Genomic DNA, 22,965 nt, shown 5'->3' with positions numbered 1-22,965 from the left:
TAACGTTTCTTTCCCTAATCTAAGTGCAGTGCCATGAAATATTTGTGTTTGTTAGACAGATGTTGCCAGTAGGAATGGAAATGTTTCACTGTATCGAGTAGCATTCGTATGAAGTTCAACTTAACGCAATTTTCAGCATGTTCAGAACTGATGCCGATGCTGCTTTTTATGCATGCTGACTTGGCCTATTTGTAATATACCATACACTTTACAAAATACCGTTTTTGAGTGGCAAAGGAGATACAGAGTACAGGGAAGGTGTTTCAAGTCCATACCTAGTCTATTGCTGGGCACTCCATTAAAGTGATTACATTCGTGAATGAATGTACAATAAAACATCAATTGGTGGAAAACTGTAGGGAACAAAAATCGAATTCAAAAAGGTCAAGAAAGCAAATGATCAGGATGATGTAGTTTCCTTCCCCCTCACTCCCCACCCACAGGCATGTTGTGTTTTGGTAACCAGGTAACGATGGCTTTTGCCTTTCTTCTCTCAGATTTTCATACTTATCTTTGCTTTCTGAAAAATAAAACAAATAAACAAAAGCAGAAAATTGAGTATGCATAAAACCACATCACACAAATATGAAAAGCAAAGAAATACATAGGCTAGTGTTCAAATATACTTACTGTAGAACTGACTTCATAAATAAATTTCCTTTGAAGCTAGAACTGAGGTAGACAGCACCTAGATGCTGCTTGTGAAATAATTTTGTTTACTTTCCTTTTCACTCTATCAAATTTTCAGTAATGCTGAAAGTCCCAGTTTCAGTGCAAATAATAATTATAATGATACAGGAATGATTAAGCCTGTAGTTATTTCTTTAAAAAAAAAAAACCTCAGTGTATTTACATGCAAGATATAGGTGAGAGAGAAATCCAAATCAATGTTAGTTTTGTGAGTTTGTTTTGAAATAACATCTTGATCTGGTTTCAGATAAAATTGATAAAATCTAGTTTATCATTCCTAACCAAGCTGTTACTCCATTTACATTTTTTGTGGGACTAACCACAGCCAACTCTCCCTAAATATTCAGAATAAGAAACAATAAATGCAGTATGATTTCTTCCTGTGTCAGATTGTGTTAGTTAGATTATAGTAAATGACCACCTGATTCATTTCAAGGATATGTCACAGTAACATAGCTATGATTACAAAACACAAAAGCGTTAAATCATGCCTGGGGGTGGGGATGGACAGGGACACAGACACATTAAAAAAATCTTCTGTTATAATATTTTACAAATATAATTGATGGCCAGTTGCTTCAGGTATAATTTTAATGTGAGGTGCCAGATTAATTTTTCACTAGAGGAGTATTCATTTTCTGTAAAACCCGTTATGATCCTAGCAATGCTTAGGCAATCATAGAGGAAAAGTTTCATTGAATGGCTAGAATTACTTCTCTACTATCGTTGAAGTTATTTATCTGTTTTCAGAGGAATGGTCAGAGCACAGTATTATCTTTTTCTAGGGTTGCTATTCCAAACAAATCCAGATCACTGGAAGAGAAGCCACTAGTATTTAATACAGGGATCCGACTTGAAAAATGTGTAGCTATCACAATTCTTCCTTACATTTTGTAACTGTAGAAAAGAGAGCAAATACAGACTGAACAAGCTAGAAGAACTGCACTTCTGCCTTCTAGGCACATCCCACATTAAGACTGGGATGCAGACAGATTGGCAAGGTGGGGCAATAATATGCTGCTCTTCCTCACGCTACATCCATTTTGTGGAGTAACGTTCGCAGGCAGCATTCAAGTTTGTTAATCTAACACCTTTTATGAAAACATTAAACATTTTTTAAAGTCAGAACAAAAAAATACATCAAGAATAACATACCTATAAAATGCAAAGAGAAAAAGGTAGAAGGAGGGATGGGAACAAAACTATAGCTGCATTTTTTACTTACAATTCCGGAGTCATGTTTTGGCCTTATATTGTATAGCGACTTCCCCTTTTTCTGCCTGCAGACTTCCTCTGCTTCTTTAACTCTGAAGTGAGACATAATTTATAAATATTCCTCTAGACCAAAACAATTTGCAAAGACAATGCATGATATAACATACAAATTTAGGCCTGAGGGCATAAAGTGTATAACCTTATTCCCCGTATTTTCATTAGTGCGCGCTGCAAAATAGCGTTTGCGTTCTGTGGGGCTGTTGCCGTACCATCAGACTCTGGCACTTACAAGGACAGGCATAATCAATTCTAGCTGCAAAAGCAATCAGTACTTACTATGGTTGAAGATTCAAATATACCAGGATTTAAAATACACTGGATGACGTGAAGATTATCTTTCAGAGCATTCATACCAAATGCTTGCTACGTAAGCTCCTTTTCTTTTTATGACTGCTTAAAAATCATTCTTCATCCATTCCCAACCTCAGTACCTTCCCTTACACCCAGTTTTGTTTGTATTTAAAATGGCAAAACAGCTTAATCTAAATTCCCAGTCTTCACTCTCTAACTTAAAATAAAAATGGAAAATTGCCGTGGAACATGATGTTTACAGCCAAGGTGGCGGACATCACTGCACACATCTTTTTCTTTCCCCAGCTGCGGGTGGGCAGCAAGGCTCACATGACCACTAGAGAAGAAAGCACGTGGGCTGCTAGGATGTAAAGACAGGAGCAAGTTCCAGGAGTGAGGGTTGACTTCTTAGTGCTTCCTGACTTGACAGATGGTACCAAATTAGGGACTTGTGAAATACCACGTTTTTGATGGGATAGATGTCCTTTTTGTCACGCAGATAGGGAAGAACCCCGAAAGGCAGAGGACTATACTCCGACAGGAAGCCTGCCAGAATCAGTCTGGTGGGTTCAATGGCACACTGTAAAATGTTTCTTTACCATTTTTACTGATTTTGTAGATCAATCTTACAAACATACATGGTTATTAAAACACTGATAATACAGATTTAAGTTATGAATTCTCTGAGCTTCAAAGATCTGCATAAACCCTTTCTGTGTGATAGCATTAAATTGTGTGAGATGTGTAATTTTTTTAAGGAGATAAGAATATTATTTATAAAAAACAAAGTAGAAAATAAAAATGTAGATCCTATATTGGCTTGCTATTGCCAACAATATAGACTTTAGATGGTGCTTACTCTGCCTTTTTATCATTATCCAACCGTGGAAAAAAAAGAAGCAACAGTAAAATGATATTAAAGAAACGATATAACCTTGGCCGGTTCCTTGTGATTCATCTCCAGACCACTTGCATGTCTGCTATTTCTCTGAGGCTACACAGAGCAATGTGAGAATCAGACTTTGTGTTACTATTATTTTTAAATATTTTTTGTGTGTGTGGTAAGGGCCAGATTTTGAAAATATGACTCCATCTGCGTCTGCTAAGCACATTAAAAAAAACCTGCCTTTGCATTCATCTCTCCTTTATCCAACTTCACCAGACACACCTCGTTCTTTTCATAAGTTTCAAATTTATACTTTCAAAAATTAATTTAAACGTCAATTCTTTTCCAGCACTTCCAACAAGCTGCTCTCTTCATTTGATGGCCTTATATTTTATTAATGTAGAAAGACCTTTACGTGCACAGGTGGGGAAAAAAAAGGCTTTGAAAACTATTATTTTCAAGCTGTAACACTTTCTATCTGACTGCAAATCAGATATATTGCTGCAGCATGATATAGAACAAAAATGTCAAACAGCCAAGTAATTCACCTTTAAAATGTATTTAAATAGATTCAGTAAAAGTGGCAGCCAAAATGTGGTGATAACTTTAAATAGAAGCTTATGGGAATGGTACAAAATGCAGTAAAATTCAAAGACATTTGCTTTTTCCTAAAACGCCACCTTTTCTTCTGCTTTGTGTCTACTTACATCCAAAGGAGGAAAAGTATCTGTGATATTGGCCTTCCCATGATCTTTTCCAAACAGTCAGGCACTTTCCAACCCATCAAAAGCCACTCTTACAAAGTCAGATATAAAACAGCACGTCTATCATATAATTTCCTCTTTTTCAAATACAGCTATAGCTGGCTCCCTTCACTGGTAGACATCATTTAAGTAAGAAAATGAATTGTTATTTGTGAGCAAATTAGTACAAAAACCTGGGGACTGTAAAAATACTACTGAGGTTATCAAAATGACTGTTTTATAGAAGCGATGTAATATATGCAGTTATTCAGACTACTCATCATGCAAATGACAGCATATGTAACATACAAAAATATTTACCAAACCAGTTCACACAGATCCAGATGTTATTCTCAGGAAATGTCAGGGAATCTTAAGCTCCAGTCTTTGTCCCATCTAAATATCCCCCTTCCAGGATAGATTACACACTGCTTGCCTAACTTACCAGGTCATAAGACAGCACAGCTTTCTGTGAGTCTCACGTTAATTCAAAACAAAAATCCTCTTACAGAATGGAACTGTTGACAACAGTGTTACAGGGGTTATTTTCTAAAAAGCAAGTCCTGTTAAGTGTCACTGTCAGCATAACATCTCTAAATGTTCTGCTTCTATTAGAGAAATAGCTATTTGGAGAAAGGCTGTCTCCACTCGAAACAGCAAGATGCTAATAGCAATGCCACCCTGTGAGGGAGGAAGCCAGAACTTCTGTGTCCCTTCGACTGTGCTTGAAAAAATGATCCACAACCTCCAGACTGATAAGCGACAACCTTAAGCTTGTGCTACCCATTTTTCCAGGATTATGTAAGAGGTTCTGGTCTCACTAGCATGGTTGCGGTCCTCAAGCTTTTGGGAGCTTTTGTGAAATTCCTTGGAGTTTGAGCCTATTTATTCATACCGACAGGAATGCAGAAGATGAGAAGCATTACTCCCTAATGCACTTAAGACAGAGCTGAGAGCTAGCAGTCGCTCAGTTCCAGTTCCAACCATATCACTGACTCACTATGTGGGTTTGGGATGGCTTGCTGTCTCTTGGACCCCATCCTGCTCTCTGTGCAGGAAGATTCGAGTTAGTTGGATAGAGCCTCACTGAAGCCAATACAACCTTATACATATGCTTCTTCAGCAAGAAATGCCCTTAGAAATGTAAAGAGAGCATTCCGAAGGCTCATCGTTAGGAGGCTTAGTTTACGACAATGTTAAAACTGGAAGCATGGAAAAGTCTATCTATAAAAGAAAAGTCAGCAGACTGGTGAAATATAGAGACAAAGACACCCATTAGCCTTCTGCAGTGCTAAATCATAAACCAGTGGCACTGGTATCAATTTCTACAGTGTGCAAGTGTATTTTCTGAAGACTGATCATTCAACTAAATCAGGAATTTATTAAATATAAATTAAAATAACCGAATCCTTCCAGAAAAGCAAAACAATGTGTTTTGATACGAACATCAGTACCGTTTAAACTGCAAGATCTAGAAAAGCAGATAAAAGGTTACCTTTGAAATAAGGGCAATAGTCTAGTCTTAATTCAGTTGGAAAATAATGTTTAATTGCCACTGGCAATTTTTTGTCAAATTCTTGGGTTTTCTCCACTGGTTCTGCATGATTCTTCATCATCCCATCCATGAAAATAACAAGATTTAGGCAAAACAACCTTGCTTCTCTCAAGTCATGCCTGGTTCAAGTCATATTTCTCACAGTGGCAAATTCCCATGCACCTTCCTCTTGCTCCAGCTTTTCCTGCACTACTTCCCACTGACTTCAGCGGGACCCTGATCAGCCTGGAGATACAAGTTAATAACCTAAGACCAAAAGGTGCAAAAATTGCATGAATGCTAGTAGTTATATCAGGAAGACTGGGTTAACTATTCAACTATGGTGAGTTGTTAGAACTTCATGAAGAAATAAATGGATCTAATTCAATACTGGGAGGAGGGAAGAGGATATTTGGAGAAAACAACACAAGAGCTATGAATTTGTGAGCGTTCCAACAGTCACAAAAGGGGAAGAGATTGCAGACAATGACATACTTCCAGGATCCAGGCCAAAGTGACACCGCTGCTCTGCCAATGCAGAGCACAAATAGCTCGAAGAGCATGAAACAGTTAAAAAGACATTCCTAGGAAAGGAGTGAGGATTCAATTGTCAGGCCCTGTGTGGAAAGATAGGCTGCCACCAGGAGAGGCTGTGAAAAAAAGAGTCTGAGGAAGGTGGGTGTTCCCCAGTTCCTGAAAATTATGACCCTTAGGCAAAGGCAGGCACCTGTATAGATCGACTTGTTGTTCTGAAGATCTATTTTTACATAAACTATTTAGTTCTATACTACTTTATGTTATTGAGGCTGTTCAGTCCCTTTATAGAGCTGTTGCTCTCAAGTGCCACCAAATACTCAGAAGCAAGACAGATGCTCAAGGCATGATATGAGAGTGGGTAAGACATAGGTGACAAAGGGACATGGTGCGCTCTTGAAGAAGCCAGGTGGTACAGTTAACTTGGTAAGTGTGATGGGAATAATTTGCAAGCTTACAGTGTGCTAAGCTTCTTTGCTAGACTGATGCTCAAACTATCTCACTTCATACTTTTCAACTGCTTCTCAAACTCACTTTCTTTCAGTAAACTGACCTTGGTTCATTTTCTATCAAACCCTGTCTCATTTTATGTAAATTCTGGCTTAAAAGTGACTGTATCAGTTTGACAGGAAAGATAACATCAGCAATTTTTGCCTGCTACTTCTTTTCTTTCCTTGATTTTGTCTTAATGAGAACAATCCTACAAAAACTAGTCTTCTCAGCCTAGGCAATCAGAGAGTTGCTTAACTCTCACTGTAGTAGTCTGAAGAGCAAAGGTATTAACAGCAGTGGACACAATACCAGGCCCAGGGCAGATTCTTTAAATACTTAGTGAACACTTAAGAGTGTCGTAACTCTAATCTGGACAAATATATCTCCTTAAATTTTAAATTTAGCTAAAGTATTGCTTGTATTATTTCAGAAAGGATATATGTCCAAATAGCCCCATCAATAAGAAAGCACGTAGGGAATGTACAACAGTGGGCAATCCATGGATCAGTTAATAAACACATCTACAAGTGAATGAACAGCCAGTCAGTTACAGAGCCCAAGAATTAAGGTCTTGAAATCTGCTACTTAGTAAGATTCGGAGAGTCTAATAATTGTCATCTGTAACAAAGGAAGTAGTTTCTTATTTCCATGATAATAAAAACTCTTCTCCAGTATTTTCACCTCCTTCTACCTCATATTTATTGTGAGAGAAACATATACAAACTATGATTAAGTTTAAAGACAGTCTGTAAGATGAATAAGCAAGTTACACTTTGGCGTGCACATAGAAAAAAGTAACCAGACATCCCTACAAACCCAAAAGTCAGAGTATCTTTATCTAGCTTCTAAACCAAAAGCCAGCCTGGCCACAACCTTATCAAGGCTTAGAGACTTTCTATCATCATTCAATCCATTGAGGGGGGGAGCCACTTTCCTGCCACTAAACATTAATAATTTTGTCTGAAGCATCTGTGGCAGACTGATTCATTTCCTACTGGCTCCATCTAGGCTTGGTAGCCTTACACTTCACTAGCGAGCGCTACAACATGACAGATAGAAGCACAGTGAGAAGTCTGGAAGGTTATATGCCTTAGATAGTAGAGCTGCTCACAAAAGTTTCCACAATAAGCTCAGACAGACATTACCTTTACAGTTTGACAGCATAGTTCATGAAACCCAAAAGACATTTTTTCTGCAGATATTCTGTATTTTTTAACAAAAAGCAAAGATGATGCCAATACTCTTTATATTACTAAGTGCTTATTATCAGATAAATAAAAGGGGTGTTGCCAAAATATTTTACGTAGCCTTGTCTGGGTTGTAGATAACTTGTTTATAACAACAATAGTGCCTTTACAAATAAAAATTAACAAAAAAATTCTCACCAAAAATACCAAGTACCAAATGTCTTTAAGACTTCAAGAGCAGAAAACTTTAATACTCCTTCTTTGAAAACTCTTCCAGAGCAATGTGCCTATATTTATACTTTGACCCAGTTACTAAAATATTGAAATTATTTTTTGCTGAGGAGTTTCTCTTTGGCAAAAAAACAGAAAGGAAAATTACAATTCCCAACATAAAATTAGAGTAAAAAATGTAGAGCTTTTACTTTCACGCCAATAGGGTTGAAGTGATGACATAGATGTGATTCAGTAACTGACTGCAAAGACTTTATACAGATAAGCAGCACATTGCAATGTACCTGGTTCCATCAAACTGAGTGATTAAACCTAACCTCTGCCTACCAACAAAGAGATTATGTATTAGACTATCTTGACATCCCTGCCAGCTCCTTGCATGGTTACTTCAAGGGCCACAAGGCAGACAATGGCTGGCTGAAAGGTGCAGTGATTAATCATACTTTGGCTCAAAGGACCAAGGACAAATAGATTAAAATGTTTTAATCTGGCCACTTAACACAGAGACTAGCCTGTAGCAGGACCCTGAATAAGATCCCTCCTCCATCAACAGTGTAGAGTAGACTTTGGGGAATACATTTCACATTTTCTTCAGTGTGCATGATGTCACATGGGCCTAAAATAAGGCTTTGAGGCCAACTGAAATGAAAATGAGACCTTCCTATTTGCCAAGTCTTACTGTAACCCACAACACACTTCAAAATATCCTGAAAGAATTTCAATTCAGAAGTATTCCATTTCACTCAGTTCTGTCTGGCAATCATACTGGTGATCTAGGGATTCTGCTCTTATCTGTACCGAGGTACACAGATGTGCATAAATACAAAAAAGGATACTGTGTTGAAACACATTTTAAAGATGATAACTTTAGCATTAAAGAAAATTTCACCTTGAAAATGTAATGACATAAAAAATTAAACTGTTAAGGATGGATATGATTCTAACAAAATACAAATGTGCATATACCTACTTAAATACATTTCCTGACTTCTGCCATCAAATTAATTTTATTTTCTTGTCAAAGTGGCCAGTATTTCAGACTATACCTGGCTACCTTGAGGCAAGATGGAAATCACTTTACTACAGACTTTGCATATGAAAATTGAGGTTGCTCTAAGAAAAGATAGTCATCACCTTCCATTGTTTTTCTTGGAACTGAAAACTTGGTTGCTCTCAAAGAAGCTGGCTGCATTCTGGGCTATTTGGTGAGGAAATTCAACAGGAAATGATAAGGGAAGGGAACAAGGCTGGAGGTGAGGTAAAACTGGTAACACAATCAGCAAGCAAAAGAAAGGAAACTCGTGAGTGAACGGAAGTGTGAAACTATGTGTTCGCTGTAAAACATTTTTATGCAGCAGATGGGGTGAAAGAAGGAAAAAAATGCAACGTGTAAAAAAGAATGACAAAAGTCTTGGGGAACAGACTACATGGAGAATGAGACTATCTTAAAGGGGATATGGAGACATATCCTGGGCAGATGAATTGATACATTGGGTATACTGGGGCTACTATGTTGGATAATTGATAGCTAGAAGATTGGCAGTACAAGCAAAGATGAGAATTGAGTGAACAGAAGAGATCACTGGGGGTGGGGGTGGGAAGCAGAAGTCAGCTGAAGAGCCACAGAATTAGAGTTCTCCAGTGCAGAAGATGGGAAAATAAGAGGCCTCCAACTTTGCTGCATCAGGTGAAAATAATCATATCAAAAGGTGCCCGTTCATAATTATGTAATTACTCAAGATGACTGCAGACACAGTGAGGCTCTTCCCAAAAATGCAAACCCCTCCCCGATGTTAGACTATCCCCTGTACTCATGTCATAAACATGCACACAGCCTTGCACTTACACTTAATAGATGTTGTCATTATTATGCCAACTCGATGCACTGGTTTGGCAAACTCGCAGTAACCAAGGGATCTAACATCTTCAGTAGTTCAGGATCAGTCTGGGATACAGTAGATTTTAAGTCTTTGTGAGAGTCTCAAACTTTTGCGGATTAATATTTTAATGAGAAATGCTGCTCATTTGTAAAACTTCACAATATTTTATTGCACCCCAAATGCCAATCACTTTGCCTCGGAATGAAAGCATTTCACAAGTATAGGAAGTGTAGCACCTCTTGTCAAAAATTCTGTTTAAATTTTTTAGTGGCACATTTTTTTCACCAATATACAAGTATCTATTGAGTATGTTGGTTTTTATCATAGGCAAATGTCATTCTTTTTTCAGTAGTGGTGAACAGAATAAAAGGGTTAAAAACCCTGAAAAGACCACTATGTGGTAGGAATCATGGCACCCCATCTCACTATACCCTAAACTGTCACATCCAGTCTGACACTATAGCCACGAAAACAGATTGCAAACTTCATTATGAGATGATGGCTGGTATCGATCTTCTTTTATGGACAAGACACATACTAGGATGCAACGTAACGTGCCAATGTGATAGAATACCATCACCAGGTAAATAAAGAAGAGGCTGCTGAAAAGCCCTTCTGCTGTTTATGTGGGGGCATTCCAGAATCTGGCCTCATGCAAGTCACAAATATTAGGAAAGATCACAGATTTGCAATTAGTTTTTTACTAGATCCTTCATTTTGTTCAAGTTTACTATTTGTATGCACCAGTTGGCTTACAGCTGCGACTGGAAATATTTGTTCCTGCCTTACAAAACACAGTATTACTTAAAAATGTTAAACTAAAGTATTTAAAAGTAATTGCCAAAGATCCAGATTGAGAAACTTATCTCCAAATGCTTTTATTTTTCACAAACTTTTCCCTCAAAAGCAATGCTAAAAATGAAAGTTACTGCCCTCCTCCCCTAACCAAAATATGATGGTGTTTTCATTGAAAAAAGGACTAATTGCCAAAACTGTACAAGGAAGAAAAAAAAAGAAAAGGCTCTGAAATGTTGAGCAACCTCTCTCAGCTGGACAGCAAATTGTCTCTTTGTGAGGCACTGCCTCGAAGGACTGTTCCTAGCTTCTGAATATTTGGTGTGTTTGGGCTTCTTTTAAGTAGATTTTCCAATGCCTGTAACAGTATTTTCTGATCAGAAAGTTTTTTATTCAAGCTAAACTTTTGAAATACTCTCAAAAACTGAAGATCCTTTTAATTATTCAGTTCAAAGTCACATAAGCTGCATTCTGTTTTGAAATGTCATTATGAGTTGTAAAACCAAGCCTACCAGCATGCAACTCAGTTGATTAGAGAGCAATAAAGACATTGAGATTAAAGTTCCCAAGTCATAAAATGTATTTATCCATTCATAACTACTTACTAACATAATGCTTGGAGCTTTTAGTTGGCATTACAACAGCATGCCAAGCAAAACGTGACCCCGCTAAACGTACTCCACATTTTCGTCATTTCCCTCTCATGTTGCCACTCCATATACATTCTTCTTTTCTTTCCTTCCATCTCCACATTTCTTTGCAAGTACATATTCCCATGTCCCCCAATTTCTCACTCTCAAGTCTGACTCACTGGTTCCTATTACAAGCGTTAACAAAATATCCCTTAAATTACTCTGAGAGGACATTGCTCGTGCTATGGGATTTAATGCCCTCCTCTGCAAGCAGAAGTGGCAGCTTACCAACATGCTCCTCACTGTGCAACGTACAGATATCCAATGCCAGACTTTAAATTGCTCAACAGCAAGTTTTAAATCATCCTGCCGAGGAGTCTGTAGGGAGACATACCAGTCTTTCTGCAGAGGGAGATCAATGAGCTGTGGAGACATGCTGGCCAGGAATCTCCCTTTCATCTAGATATACGCAGTGTGACACACCAGGTGCCAGCTTAACTGCTATTCTTACGGGAACGGGCAACTTTTACATTTGAGAGACGAGTGCACTTTTTTGAGTTTATAGATTATTTTTAACGTGTCAAAGATTTATCGTGGGAGTTAAAGGGTTGAATAAAGTCAGCCAAAAGAAATTCTCAAGCTTAGTGTGATGCAAGATATCAGGGACTTACAGAATTTTACCATCATGTTGATCCTGCTTGTGAACTCTCCTCTGCTGGCATCCCTGACACAGTCAGTATCTGCTCAGCGACGCGCCTTTTCATAAAGGCAAGGGCCTGACTGAGCTCATGAGCCATATATACCTTCCGTACGCACTTACAGGGCACCTATATCTGTCCCTTTCTCTCTTCCCGACCCACCTCCCATCTAGAAATACATTTCTTTCCCGTGTTTAGGTAACTCTTTGCAAGGTTGCACAGGCCCTATGGAACAGCAAACAAGCTGAAGGAATGGAAACACATCCGGAGCTGGCGTGGACAAACGAGTGTCAGTACCTCGCTTGTACCCAGAGAAACCGGAGGGTGGAACTGTGGCCCTGCAAACATCCTTGTTTCTGCCTTGTAAGATCTGAATTGGCATCTAATGCCTAATTATATTGACATGAACCTTTGACCAGCGGTGGAACTTTTCTTTTAAACATAAAAGTTCTTAAAAAAAGACTGGCTGCTTTTTGTTACTGTAATGAGCCAGAGTGTATTTCAGGGCCATAAAGAAAAGGTGAAATTGTAGTCCTAAAGATGGACCATTGCTGCCCACACCAGTATGAGACTTTCTGATAAATAATTGTATTTTTTAGCTACCAATGACTTGCATATTCTATATTTGATTGCCATACCCAGCAGTTGCTTAACCATTTTTTTTTCCTGTTTTTAAATTGATCATAACTTTTCAAGACTTCCCTCTGTAGGGTTATATTAGGTGTTGCCTCATGAGCTCTTTCATCTTTTCATTCCTACAACAGGCTATCTTTTCCCAATTCCTAGGAAAGTGGAAGGTTCTGGGCAACAGTTCTGGAGGCCTTTGCTGGATGTCAAGAAAAATTAAAATACTTCTTTCTCGTACAGAAGTGCTAGACTGGAATAGTGCACTTAACACCGAATAGCTCTACCTCAGAAATATAAAGAAACTGGGGAAGGGGAAATACAGACAGAGATTAATGAGAAAAGAGTGAATATACTTGTAAATCAGTTTGTACAAGACACTTGCTCTCACTCCAGCAGAAAAAAAGGCATTTGAAAATTGGTGGAGTGATCTCCTAAGAGCTTTTCTAAAAAGGTGAGACTTTTGCATAGCCGTCACTGCAGCTGTGCATTGTCTGACAATATGTATTCAGAGAGCAACATGCGCCTCGGTATACAGGAACTGTGAACAGGAAGCTTGCAATGCTAAAAAAATTTTTTTTTTTTCAGACAACACTGAAAAAGTATTAGGGAAAACATGTCAGCTCTTCTTGACTTTCTTGCTATCACATGTAAAGTGAAGGCTATACTGACAGATACCTTTCAAGAGTTTTCAAAGTACGAACACAAAGCATAGACTGCCAGTGACACATGAAATATACAATGAAAGGAAAATGATAACAACAACATTTAAAAACTCAAAACATGCCCTGTTAAGTTTTGGGGTCTTTTTTTTTTTGGTTGTTGTTTGTTTTTAAGTTGTTTAATCAGAAAGAAGTTATATTACTTTGAAAGTTTTCACTTAAAAGGATACATCTTTAGGATAGACATAGCTTCAGAAATTTCAACCTCCACAAAATACTTTTGAGAACTTTATAAATAACCCAGATAACAATTTCTATTGGAATGCTCCAGTCAGTGTTAACTGCAGTGTGGCCACAAAAAAATAGTACTGTCCAAAAAACCTTTTGGCAGACCTATGCTTTCACTGGAATTTTCAGGTGCATTTTTCTTTTTATTGCTACTATATTTAACAGTTTGTCATGCATAATTTTCTCTACAGCTGGTATTTTCCAATTCTGCTTTATTTCAAGTGAGAAAACTGAGTAAAAGCAGTAGAAAACTTCAGAAAAAATAATTTGTTTTTAACTTTGCACGATTTTTTTTTTTCTCATCTTCTTGTAAGGAAATATGAAGTCTGGCACTTCAATGTTTATCTTTTGCATATAAATGCGTGGAAAACCAATATACAAGTTGAAATGTCGAGTGAAAAGTGTTTAAAATAAGAACTGGCTGACTGCTTTCTTTAAAACATACACTTTTAATCCATCTGTAACAAAAAGTAGTACCACCTTAGGAAATACCATCTATGAAAAGCCTTTGGGTAAATTATTATAAAACAGTGTGACTCATATTTGCAGAGACTAAATAAGGAACAGCCTCTTAACAAGTAATTCCTTTCCCTACACAGTCCATATGGAAACTGGGATATAAAATATTCTAGAAACATTGCCCACAGCATAACATTTTATTAAACTAAACACTAAAGTGGAGGGAGAAGAGGCAAAAAAAACCTCAAACCAACCAAGCGGTGAGAAAGATGATCAAACTAAAAAAGAAAAGGGAATAAAGTTATAAATTTTATAAATAATAATGAGGTATGCTTCATGCGGCATCAACCTGGTAAATAATTCACCAAAGGTGGCATACTGCAATACTTTAAAAAGAAAAGTCTCACTGTATCTGTCACTTGATTTTGCCACCAATGAAAAACTACAGAAAGTTACTTTGACCATTAATGTTCTAGCCTGCTCTTCAACTTTAGCAGCAGAAAAACTTTCAAGAACATCAACTAAGAAGGAAAATTTAGTTTCTTGAAATAATAATTTTTATTTCAGTGGCAATAGACAGATTTCAGATTTTATCACCTATGGATCTGTCAATCTAAGCTGAGATTTTGAAAACCATCATGTTGTACATTCTTACACTTTTGGGCAACACTTATTTCTCCATCAAGATTTTTCTCCTTTGGCTTCTCAATACCCACACACCTTCCCATAACAGCATCTTGTCTTTCGCTAAGAAAAGTGGAAATGTAAAAATCAACAAAAAAGCCTAAAGGACAGCTTCAGATATCAGGTTGAAATATGATCGGAAGCAAAATATTGTCTGCGTAAAGGCTTTGATAAGACAGTTATTTTACCAAAGATTATTCATTTTCAGGAAAACAATTTGTCTTATTTGGAATTTTGTTACTCTTGCTACTAATTTGGCCAAAATATTTTAATACCTAAAAGGCAAGGCAATGAAGAGAGCTTGACTTCACCAGACCTGAAACAGCACCATACCAAACTTTTCTGAGAGGTGAGCACAAACCAAGACACCAAAGGTCTGAACAAACAAAACCTATAAAGAGGAAGATTTAAACTTGATGAGACAAGTTAAAACTAACATTCAAAACAAAAATCTACCTGTGAGTTTCAGGATGGATCATTTTCAGTCTTAATCTCAGCAACTTCCTGGACTGCAGTTACACACTGGCTATCTCCCTGGGAAAGTGTCCTTCATCCCATCAGCTCTGAGTCTGTGTTTGGGTCTCTCAGCTGTTCTTCCTAGGGATCTCCCAGTTTCCTTTCACACTGCAGGCCCTTTCTCACTGTCCTTTCCCTCCCCTGTCACATCCTGCACCTAGAGGCATTTTGGAGGTTATAAACATTCAGTTCCTTTCAGGCTCAAAACACCCTTGCCCTAGAAGGGACCAGCTGGCAGCTACTTTTTTTCTCTGCTGCTTCAACACATCCTCTTAGCATACACATACATTGAACTGAAAGAGAATTAAATGATTGTATCACAATCCCATTCTTCTCTTAAACTTTAGATCTGTAACAAAAATAGGAGGAAGAGGTTTTGTGCTTATTTAGTTAATGTCTTAAAGAAAATTATTTTGCAGCGACACCCCTCTGGAGAGTTTTTGTTTGTTTTTTAGAAAAATAGCCTAGTATTTTGGAAAGGAAAGGACACTTTTCTTAAATCTTGTTCTATAAAAAAAGCAAGATTAAATTAACCTGTATTAAGTTGGCAGTTAATTCCCTGCATAGGAAACCAAAGATAGCATTTAATTGTCGACTCAATTCCAAAGAGATATACTTAATTACATAAGATTAAGTCAGACAGTCAGTAAAATGAAATACATCCCCAGAGAGCTGATGTACTGTGCTAACACTTGCACCACACTGTTGCAATAAGAGCAAAATCCAGTTTTCTTAACTGTGAGACTGCTCCAAATTGTAGCCGCTTACATTAATCATAGATGGTGTACACAACATTGGTCATTACAGGTGCCTAAGGAAAGTTTTCAGTGATATCCTAAACCAGTAATCTGATGTCTGTAACAATTACATAGGGTGAATACTCAAAAAAGAGGTCTGTTCTTGTCAAGTTACTTAAACACAAACTAATATCAATCACTTAATGAACATCAAGCTTCAATCCTGTTAATGTTAAGCCTCAGAAGTAGCTTCATTATCTGTATACCAAGGTCACCCAGGTTGCTGACAGATGTAGGATTATATGACAGTGTTTGCAGTTTTCATGTTTGTATTTGTTTCATTTGTCCTTATACAGCATTTATTACTTTTTAAATAACTGATTAATTCGTGGCATCATTTTTATAAACAAAATGTGACCACAATGCAATATCTGCATGCAGATGAAAGCAAACTTCATAGCTCTTCTAATAGATGGACCAGACAGTATGGGTAATTTTTCCAAATTACTTTCTCATTTTCTTTTGCCATTTCCTTCCATGCCACACATGTTCATGTCCATGGGCTGTGATTTGCAACGAGGTTCAGTCAGAGTCTTTTCTTAACATTGGTTCAATTGACTTTTTCCTTCTCTCTTTCTGCTCTTCTTCCTTTTTCCCCAGATTCACTGGACAAATACTTAAAATATGTCATGTCTTGATGCCTTGACTCCTTTTCACTAACTATGCTATTGGGAAATCTTTAATCAACTTTCAGACCTGAAACAAGTCACCCATTGCTTGGATTCATAGTGGCATAGTAGTTATACGCTTTACCAAAAATGTCGTTCAGGTAATGGACCTGAAAATCTTTAGCACAAATTGATATTGATGTCCCATTCAAAAATGATTATGATTAAGAAAAAAAAAATCTGTTTAAAAAAAAAGAAAAAAAAGACTGAGAAAACTCCAAAAGACATTCAATAGGTTGTGTGCTAATGAAGTGAGGCTGACTGGTTTCTGTGCAATTGCTCCCAATAACATTCTCTGAGAAAAGCCTTTGAACAAACAAATAAATGTACCTTTCTTGAAGAATAAGTTTGTTTTCCTTCTTCCAGAAGTCTTTGAAGTCAGAACTGAATTCATGCCAAATACTGAAGAAAGAATGTGGGGACACCTCTTTCTCTCCCATTTTTGGTTTCATACAGAAATAGGCTGCAGTTTCCAAAAAGCTGTCAAAGAAAGCAAAAATGGCAAATGCTTCGATACCCACTGATGCAGATTTTATTCCCCCCGCCCTTACTTAACACCAACATGGTATTTAATTATACTTGGTAGCAGATCTAAAATAAAAGAATATAAAAACATAACAGTTCTGTACACTTTGTATTGAGATAGATACACAATATAAGATGATTATTCAGCAAAGTTGGGATCTGGCATTTATCATAAGTTCTGTTTTTGACCAAAGCATTTTCCATTTCAAAAGCTAAAATGAACGCACTGTCCAGAGCCCTGCAAATCCAGACATCTGCCCATATAATGCTTTTCTGTTGAGTTTAAAACTATTTTCAGAACACAGAGTCAAAAAGCCTATAAAGGACTGTAAACAAAGTTCTTCAAGTTCTGTTAGCTCTCTGAGGTTCTGAGCACAGCAAAAGTAAAGTAGCATATTAAACAAAAGCTACACCTCAAGTAAGAACTGATGTTGAAATGCAAAGGTCATATTTCCAACACTGAGTGAGGACTGTGACTGCAATTAAATTTAACAAATTCTATTTTATTTCAAATCTAAAAATACGTGGAAATGTTATGGGAAGCTACAGAAGAATTCTTTCCAAAATTAATTGCTTGATTAACTATTATTCCATTTTATTTGTTGACGTAATGTTTTGTAAATACTGGAGCTTTTAAGAACATTTTTCTCATCTGAAGCTCAACATGGAAGCCTCTGGAGAATTGGTTATTTTATGAAAAATTCTATGGAAAGCTGTCTTTTGAAATATAATTGTAGATGCTTTGCTCACTGATCTATTATTACTCATTGACCCTTATGATAATTTTCTATGGGACACACAGCAAAGTTCTAATCACTTTAATTATGGGAGAAAATGCAATTCCAGTTAAATGGATGGAAATATCATTTTAGTCACAGAAATTAGATCTGCATTCATGGACTATTGTAACTGGAGATAGAGTGCTTTCACAGTTGTTATGATTTAAATTATTTAATAGTGACAATAACACACAAAGATTCAACCATTCAGAGGGGTCAGTCTCACAAAGTCTCTGCAAAACTGCTTGTCCCAGTTTTCAAAACTCAATATTCCAGTTGTTTTCTCCAACATAAAAAATGTCTACATAAATTATCCTATTTCTGAATAAAAAAGCCTAAAGCTTAAAAATTTAACATCAGTTTACCAATCAAATTCTACAAACTTTTTCTCTTCATTTGTAATTCACTTTTCCATCTGCTGAAGCAAAATGAAGCTGTTGAGCAACAAAGATGCAGCACAGAAAAATACAAAAGACAAAAACATCCTCACTGTGTTGATACTCAAATGCCACCTTACCTGCATGTACCATTTCTTCAGCTCTATCAGTTAGACTACAATGGCACACTATTCTGCAATTCAGTGCTTGATTAATAAATAGAATGTCTTTTCTGTGTCTGGGTTTTGTTATGTTTTTTCAAATGAATTATATGTGAGTGATACTACTGATTAAATGAAAAAAATCCATTTTACTTACCTATTTAGATTCTTTTCACAGTTTTATACTGGGGAAAGTACATATCATCTATCCTGTGGTCCCACAGAATCACTCAAAAAGAATAGTCAGCTGCACTATATTTTAAGCTTTTTCCCTACTTTCACCTATTTTCAACTTTTTGCAAAACTGCAAACATATCAGGGAGATCTTTTGGTTTTCCTCCCAGCCCCTTCCCCCAGCCTTACAGCTCTGGAGCTGGCTAGTGGGGAAGTCATATAAAAGGCCCATTTGATTTTTCAGAATGAACTGGCAACCTTTTTGAAGGAACATGAGGAATACAGGACAAGAGAGAAATCCAGAAGCATCAGCTGAGTCCATAAGCATCAGCTTATTTTTAAGGAAGCTCTTTGAATGAAGGCCATTAATGATTTACAGAACATCGAAAGATCAGACCTTCAAATAAGAAGCCTTGTTCTGAGAAACATGTCTTCAAACCATTTTGCAAATGGCAATAATGTGAAAAGAATTTGACAGTGAATGGCCATCCTAAGTAATGCTTTTAGATTTGAGGTAATGAGCTGGAATTCCCTCACAAGAAAACATCCCAAGAATCAGGAACCCAAGACAAAATGAAATTCATACTGTAGAGGAGAATGCTAAAAAAAAAAAAATTGATGAACAGCACTAACATTTATTAAAGCACAAAGTCTTCCATTATTCTTCAATTATTCCAACTATCCTCTGGGAGCAGAAGGAGATAGCCAATGTTTTTTTCTCTGGTGACTGAAAATCTCCCTGAAGACCACTTGTATAACCAGTACAACCTTACACATGTTAGATATGTTTAACAGCTCTAACCTAATTTCTAGGTTTATAGGGAGAAGAGAAATGCTCAGCTTCCTTAGCAGTTACTTTGGGAGGTAAGGGAAATAAGCTGCTTGTGAAATGTGAAACAGCAGCAGCATTGCAGGTTGTCATTATTAACACATCAAACCTTTCTAGTGCCTGGTAACAATGCACAAGACATCAGCTGCAACACAGTAAGACTTCAGGGCACAAATCTCCATCAATCAAATATTTTTTCTATATACGCAGATCAAACAGTCAAGACAGTTACTATATTTTTTTCAGCCAGAGAGGTCTACCCCTATTTAGCAGTTAAGTCTCTTAAGAGTACATGTAGAAGACATATGGAAACCTGCTTGCTGTACATTTGATGCTGTCATTTTTGTAGTACAAGACAAAATGGCATAATTCACACATGAAAGACAAAGCAAATAAAGTGAATCCAAATGCATCAAATAATAAAACATGCACAGCAATAAATCCTCTATATTACCACGCTCTTTAAATATCTGATTTGGAAATGTTTACTTATGTCAAAGCAGACATATCTCAGAGCTGATTCCAGAAGGGGACATGCATTTTAAATACAAAGAGAAATTTGGATGATATCACCATAAGCCCGAAACTAGGTATCACCCTTTCAGACTTCAGCCAGGCAGCGAGTATCTTTTCTCTGGTGCTTTTCAGTGGGGAAGCCCATTCAAATTTTCTTGTTGGTCCTTCAGTAGATTTTTGAAAGAAAACATCTGCAAATACCATTGATACTGTTCCTGACTATATGTGCAGGCACACAGATATTTTGGATCAAATAAGCAACTAGAGTTCATAAGGCTTCTGTTCCTATACCCAAATTAATTTCTGCATCACACAACCTTGAGAAACTCCGCTGACATCTCTGGATTTCATTTTACCTGTCTGCAAAATAAAAAAATTAATAACCAAACAGGTATTGCAAAGGTTGTTTAGTGTCCATTTCTCAAGTGAAAACGTTCTAACTTTTCCATACTCTTAGCAAGTGTCTTAAAAGAAGGTGCATGAGAGAAGAGATAGCAGTCATGGAAGAGGGAAGGAAGGGCATGCGAGTTATTTTCAGGGATTAGAAGAGGTAAAGGAGGCCACTGGCTTTGCTTCAAACAGCCTGACTTTTCAAGCATGATTAAAAATAAAGCAGTGATGTTCACACCGCTGTCTTTTCCTGACAAGGCAAAAGCCAGAATTCTTTAAATAGATTTCAGACTCAGTTTCATATCCCTGATGCTGGCCCTGAAGGAGAGTTAAATAACATTAACATTCTCAAAACAATGGACAGGTTGCTCATCCTTGACAAGTAAGGAAGGAAATAAGGTCAAGAAAGATGGTTAGTTCCTTTTCTCCTTTTCTTGTCTTCTAATTTCCTTGGTTCAAGTGTTTGTGTAATTCAGAAATATCACTGCAGACTGAACTCACTGCTTACTCAAATGTAGAAATTTGATGAATGACTCACTGGACTTTTCTGTGTGCTCCCTTGTGTACAACTATGAGACTACGTAAATGATTTTTCTATCTGGAGGGAAGGAAGGAAGGAATGGATGCACTAACAGCCAAGCCAAATTTAATCATATGAGAAAGAAAAGAAGCCGTTCACTTTGCAAACGGCTCATTGACAGCATTTCTAGCTAATAGATCTGATCCATTAAGAATATTTTAAGAGCAGCTATGGATTATTCAATTTTTTTCCCATTCCATTCTGAAGCCAGTTAACAAGCAGTTGCAGACAAATCAACAATACTAAGCAATGGGCAGAAGTAGTTTCACCTTTGCATCATATGATCAGGCTTCTGTGGCCAAACAAATAGCAAAGTAACCATAGGTACAGACATGACCTGGCTGACCTTTCTGAGAAATAGTGAACACATGCACAAACACACATGCACCTGGTTTCCTCATACAGCAAACTAAATCACCAGCAAGAGTAAAGATTTGTCTCAAGGTGGATTTAAGAGCAGAAAAAAATATTTCTATAATTCTGCAAGAGAGATTCTGTACTGTTTAACAGACTATTATTTTGGTTGAAGTTGGAATGTAGATATTCTTGGGACTACTTGGGTTTGGCTTTATAAATTGTTGAACATCATTTGCGTACATTTGGGGTTGAGAACAGGTAGTCTTAGCGGTGGCACTGAGCTAGTTTTGTGATGTTGTGTTTCAGAAGCAGTTCTGAGTCAAGCAGGAGCTGCTATGGTATATTTTAGTTTAGTTAAAGTCACAAGTAAAATTTAGAAATAAGAAGTAAAATTTAGATATAGTCTACTAAAAGAAAGAAGGTAAAAAAGAGAGAAAAAACTATATATGCCTCTTACTATTTTAAACTTGACATGAGTTATATTTAAAGCCAAACTGACTTGGCAGGCATATAAGGCTGTTCGGAGTGTTGATCCTGAATTGATGACCACATAGGGAAGATGAGTATAGTATATAGGTAACAGTATTTGCTTCCTAGAACAGCTAATCATCTGAATTGTCATATTAATTCTTTTGTTTTATAAAGAGGAAAAGGCTTTGTATGTACTTTCTTTGTGTTTTCAACATCTGAAAGAATTAATGAGAGTTAGTCTTAAGACAGAATACCAAGCAGTTCAACAAAGACACAAAATCATATAAAATGAAACAGAATCAGCGTCCTGGTTATTAAGATAGTACAAGGCTGTGAGGAAATTTAATATGCACAGCATCCTAAGAAACCTCTCATTTTCCATTGACTTTTTTTTTTTGAGGGTCCTTTCTGCACTATAACTTTACATCACTTTCTTCACCTTTTCCTTTTTATGTTTTTTTAAGTATCATTGCCTCTTCTCAGTGCTGTCCCTTGTCCTGCATAATTAGAAATGAGAAAATATAAAAATAAACATAGGTTCACTCAAAATAACTAGTAATTAAATGTTGGTGAAAAACTTCTTGGGGTCTTTTTTTTTTTCTGTCTCAGCTTTTTTGTGTGTGTGTGTGTGTGGAGTATCTTTCTTATATTAAAAAGAAAGTCGAGACAATATGCCAGCTTAAGTCAGCTGCCAGAATCATTAATCTCTTCTTTCATTTGCCAATTTATATTGCGTAACTATGGATTTTGTAATATTGTTCTTTAGAAAACAAAGGTTTCAAGAGATTTTTTCCTTTCCTCTGAAAAAACCTGCCAAACTTTTGCAATGTTTTGAATCCTAAGACATCTCCCTCATCTCTAGACCCTTGTCTCCTACAAGTTAAACAGAGAAGTGTTCTAATGCTCCAACTAGATGAAGATTAACGCTTCAACAACAACAAAAAAAATGGTACCTCAAAGGTAGAGGGATTTTTCTCCACATCAAACGCCCAACAAAAAGCATCCAGTGTGAAGAACAGGAAATTATGTTTCGACAGGCCAATCTGCCCTGTTCATGCAAATTTTGACACCCCACCCCCATACTAGGAATGCTTTAATATTCATCAACAATGATCAATGTTATCAGCTGAACACATTGATTAGTAACACAAATGCACAACATATTTTGTACTTCATGCCATACACTGAAGGCATCAGATCCAATAACTGAATCAGAGCATATACTGTGACACAGATAGTT

General features: G+C 36.9%; 1 protein-coding gene across 1 annotated transcript in view; it reads right to left on the bottom strand.

The window, feature by feature from the left end:
• Positions 1-493: 493 nt before the first annotated feature.
• FMN2 (formin 2) overlaps positions 494-22,965 on the bottom strand; it is a gene marked incomplete at its 3' end in the record, with an annotated part of 164,246 nt that continues 141,774 nt past the window's right edge. The window contains exons 17-19 of the mRNA XM_081997623.1: positions 16,897-17,046; positions 1,916-1,997; positions 494-520 (exon numbers count right to left, since the gene is read on the bottom strand). Of these exons, the coding sequence (XP_081853749.1) occupies positions 494-520; positions 1,916-1,997; positions 16,897-17,046 (259 nt within the window). The remainder of the gene's footprint in view (positions 521-1,915; positions 1,998-16,896; positions 17,047-22,965) is intronic.

This window comes from Phaethon aethereus (assembly GCF_964289735.1).
Source record: "Phaethon aethereus genome assembly, chromosome: 3".
Taxonomy (NCBI): domain Eukaryota; kingdom Metazoa; phylum Chordata; class Aves; order Phaethontiformes; family Phaethontidae; genus Phaethon; species Phaethon aethereus.
Note: the sequence above shows the minus strand (reverse complement) of the source record. Positions and strands in the feature narration are given on the sequence as shown.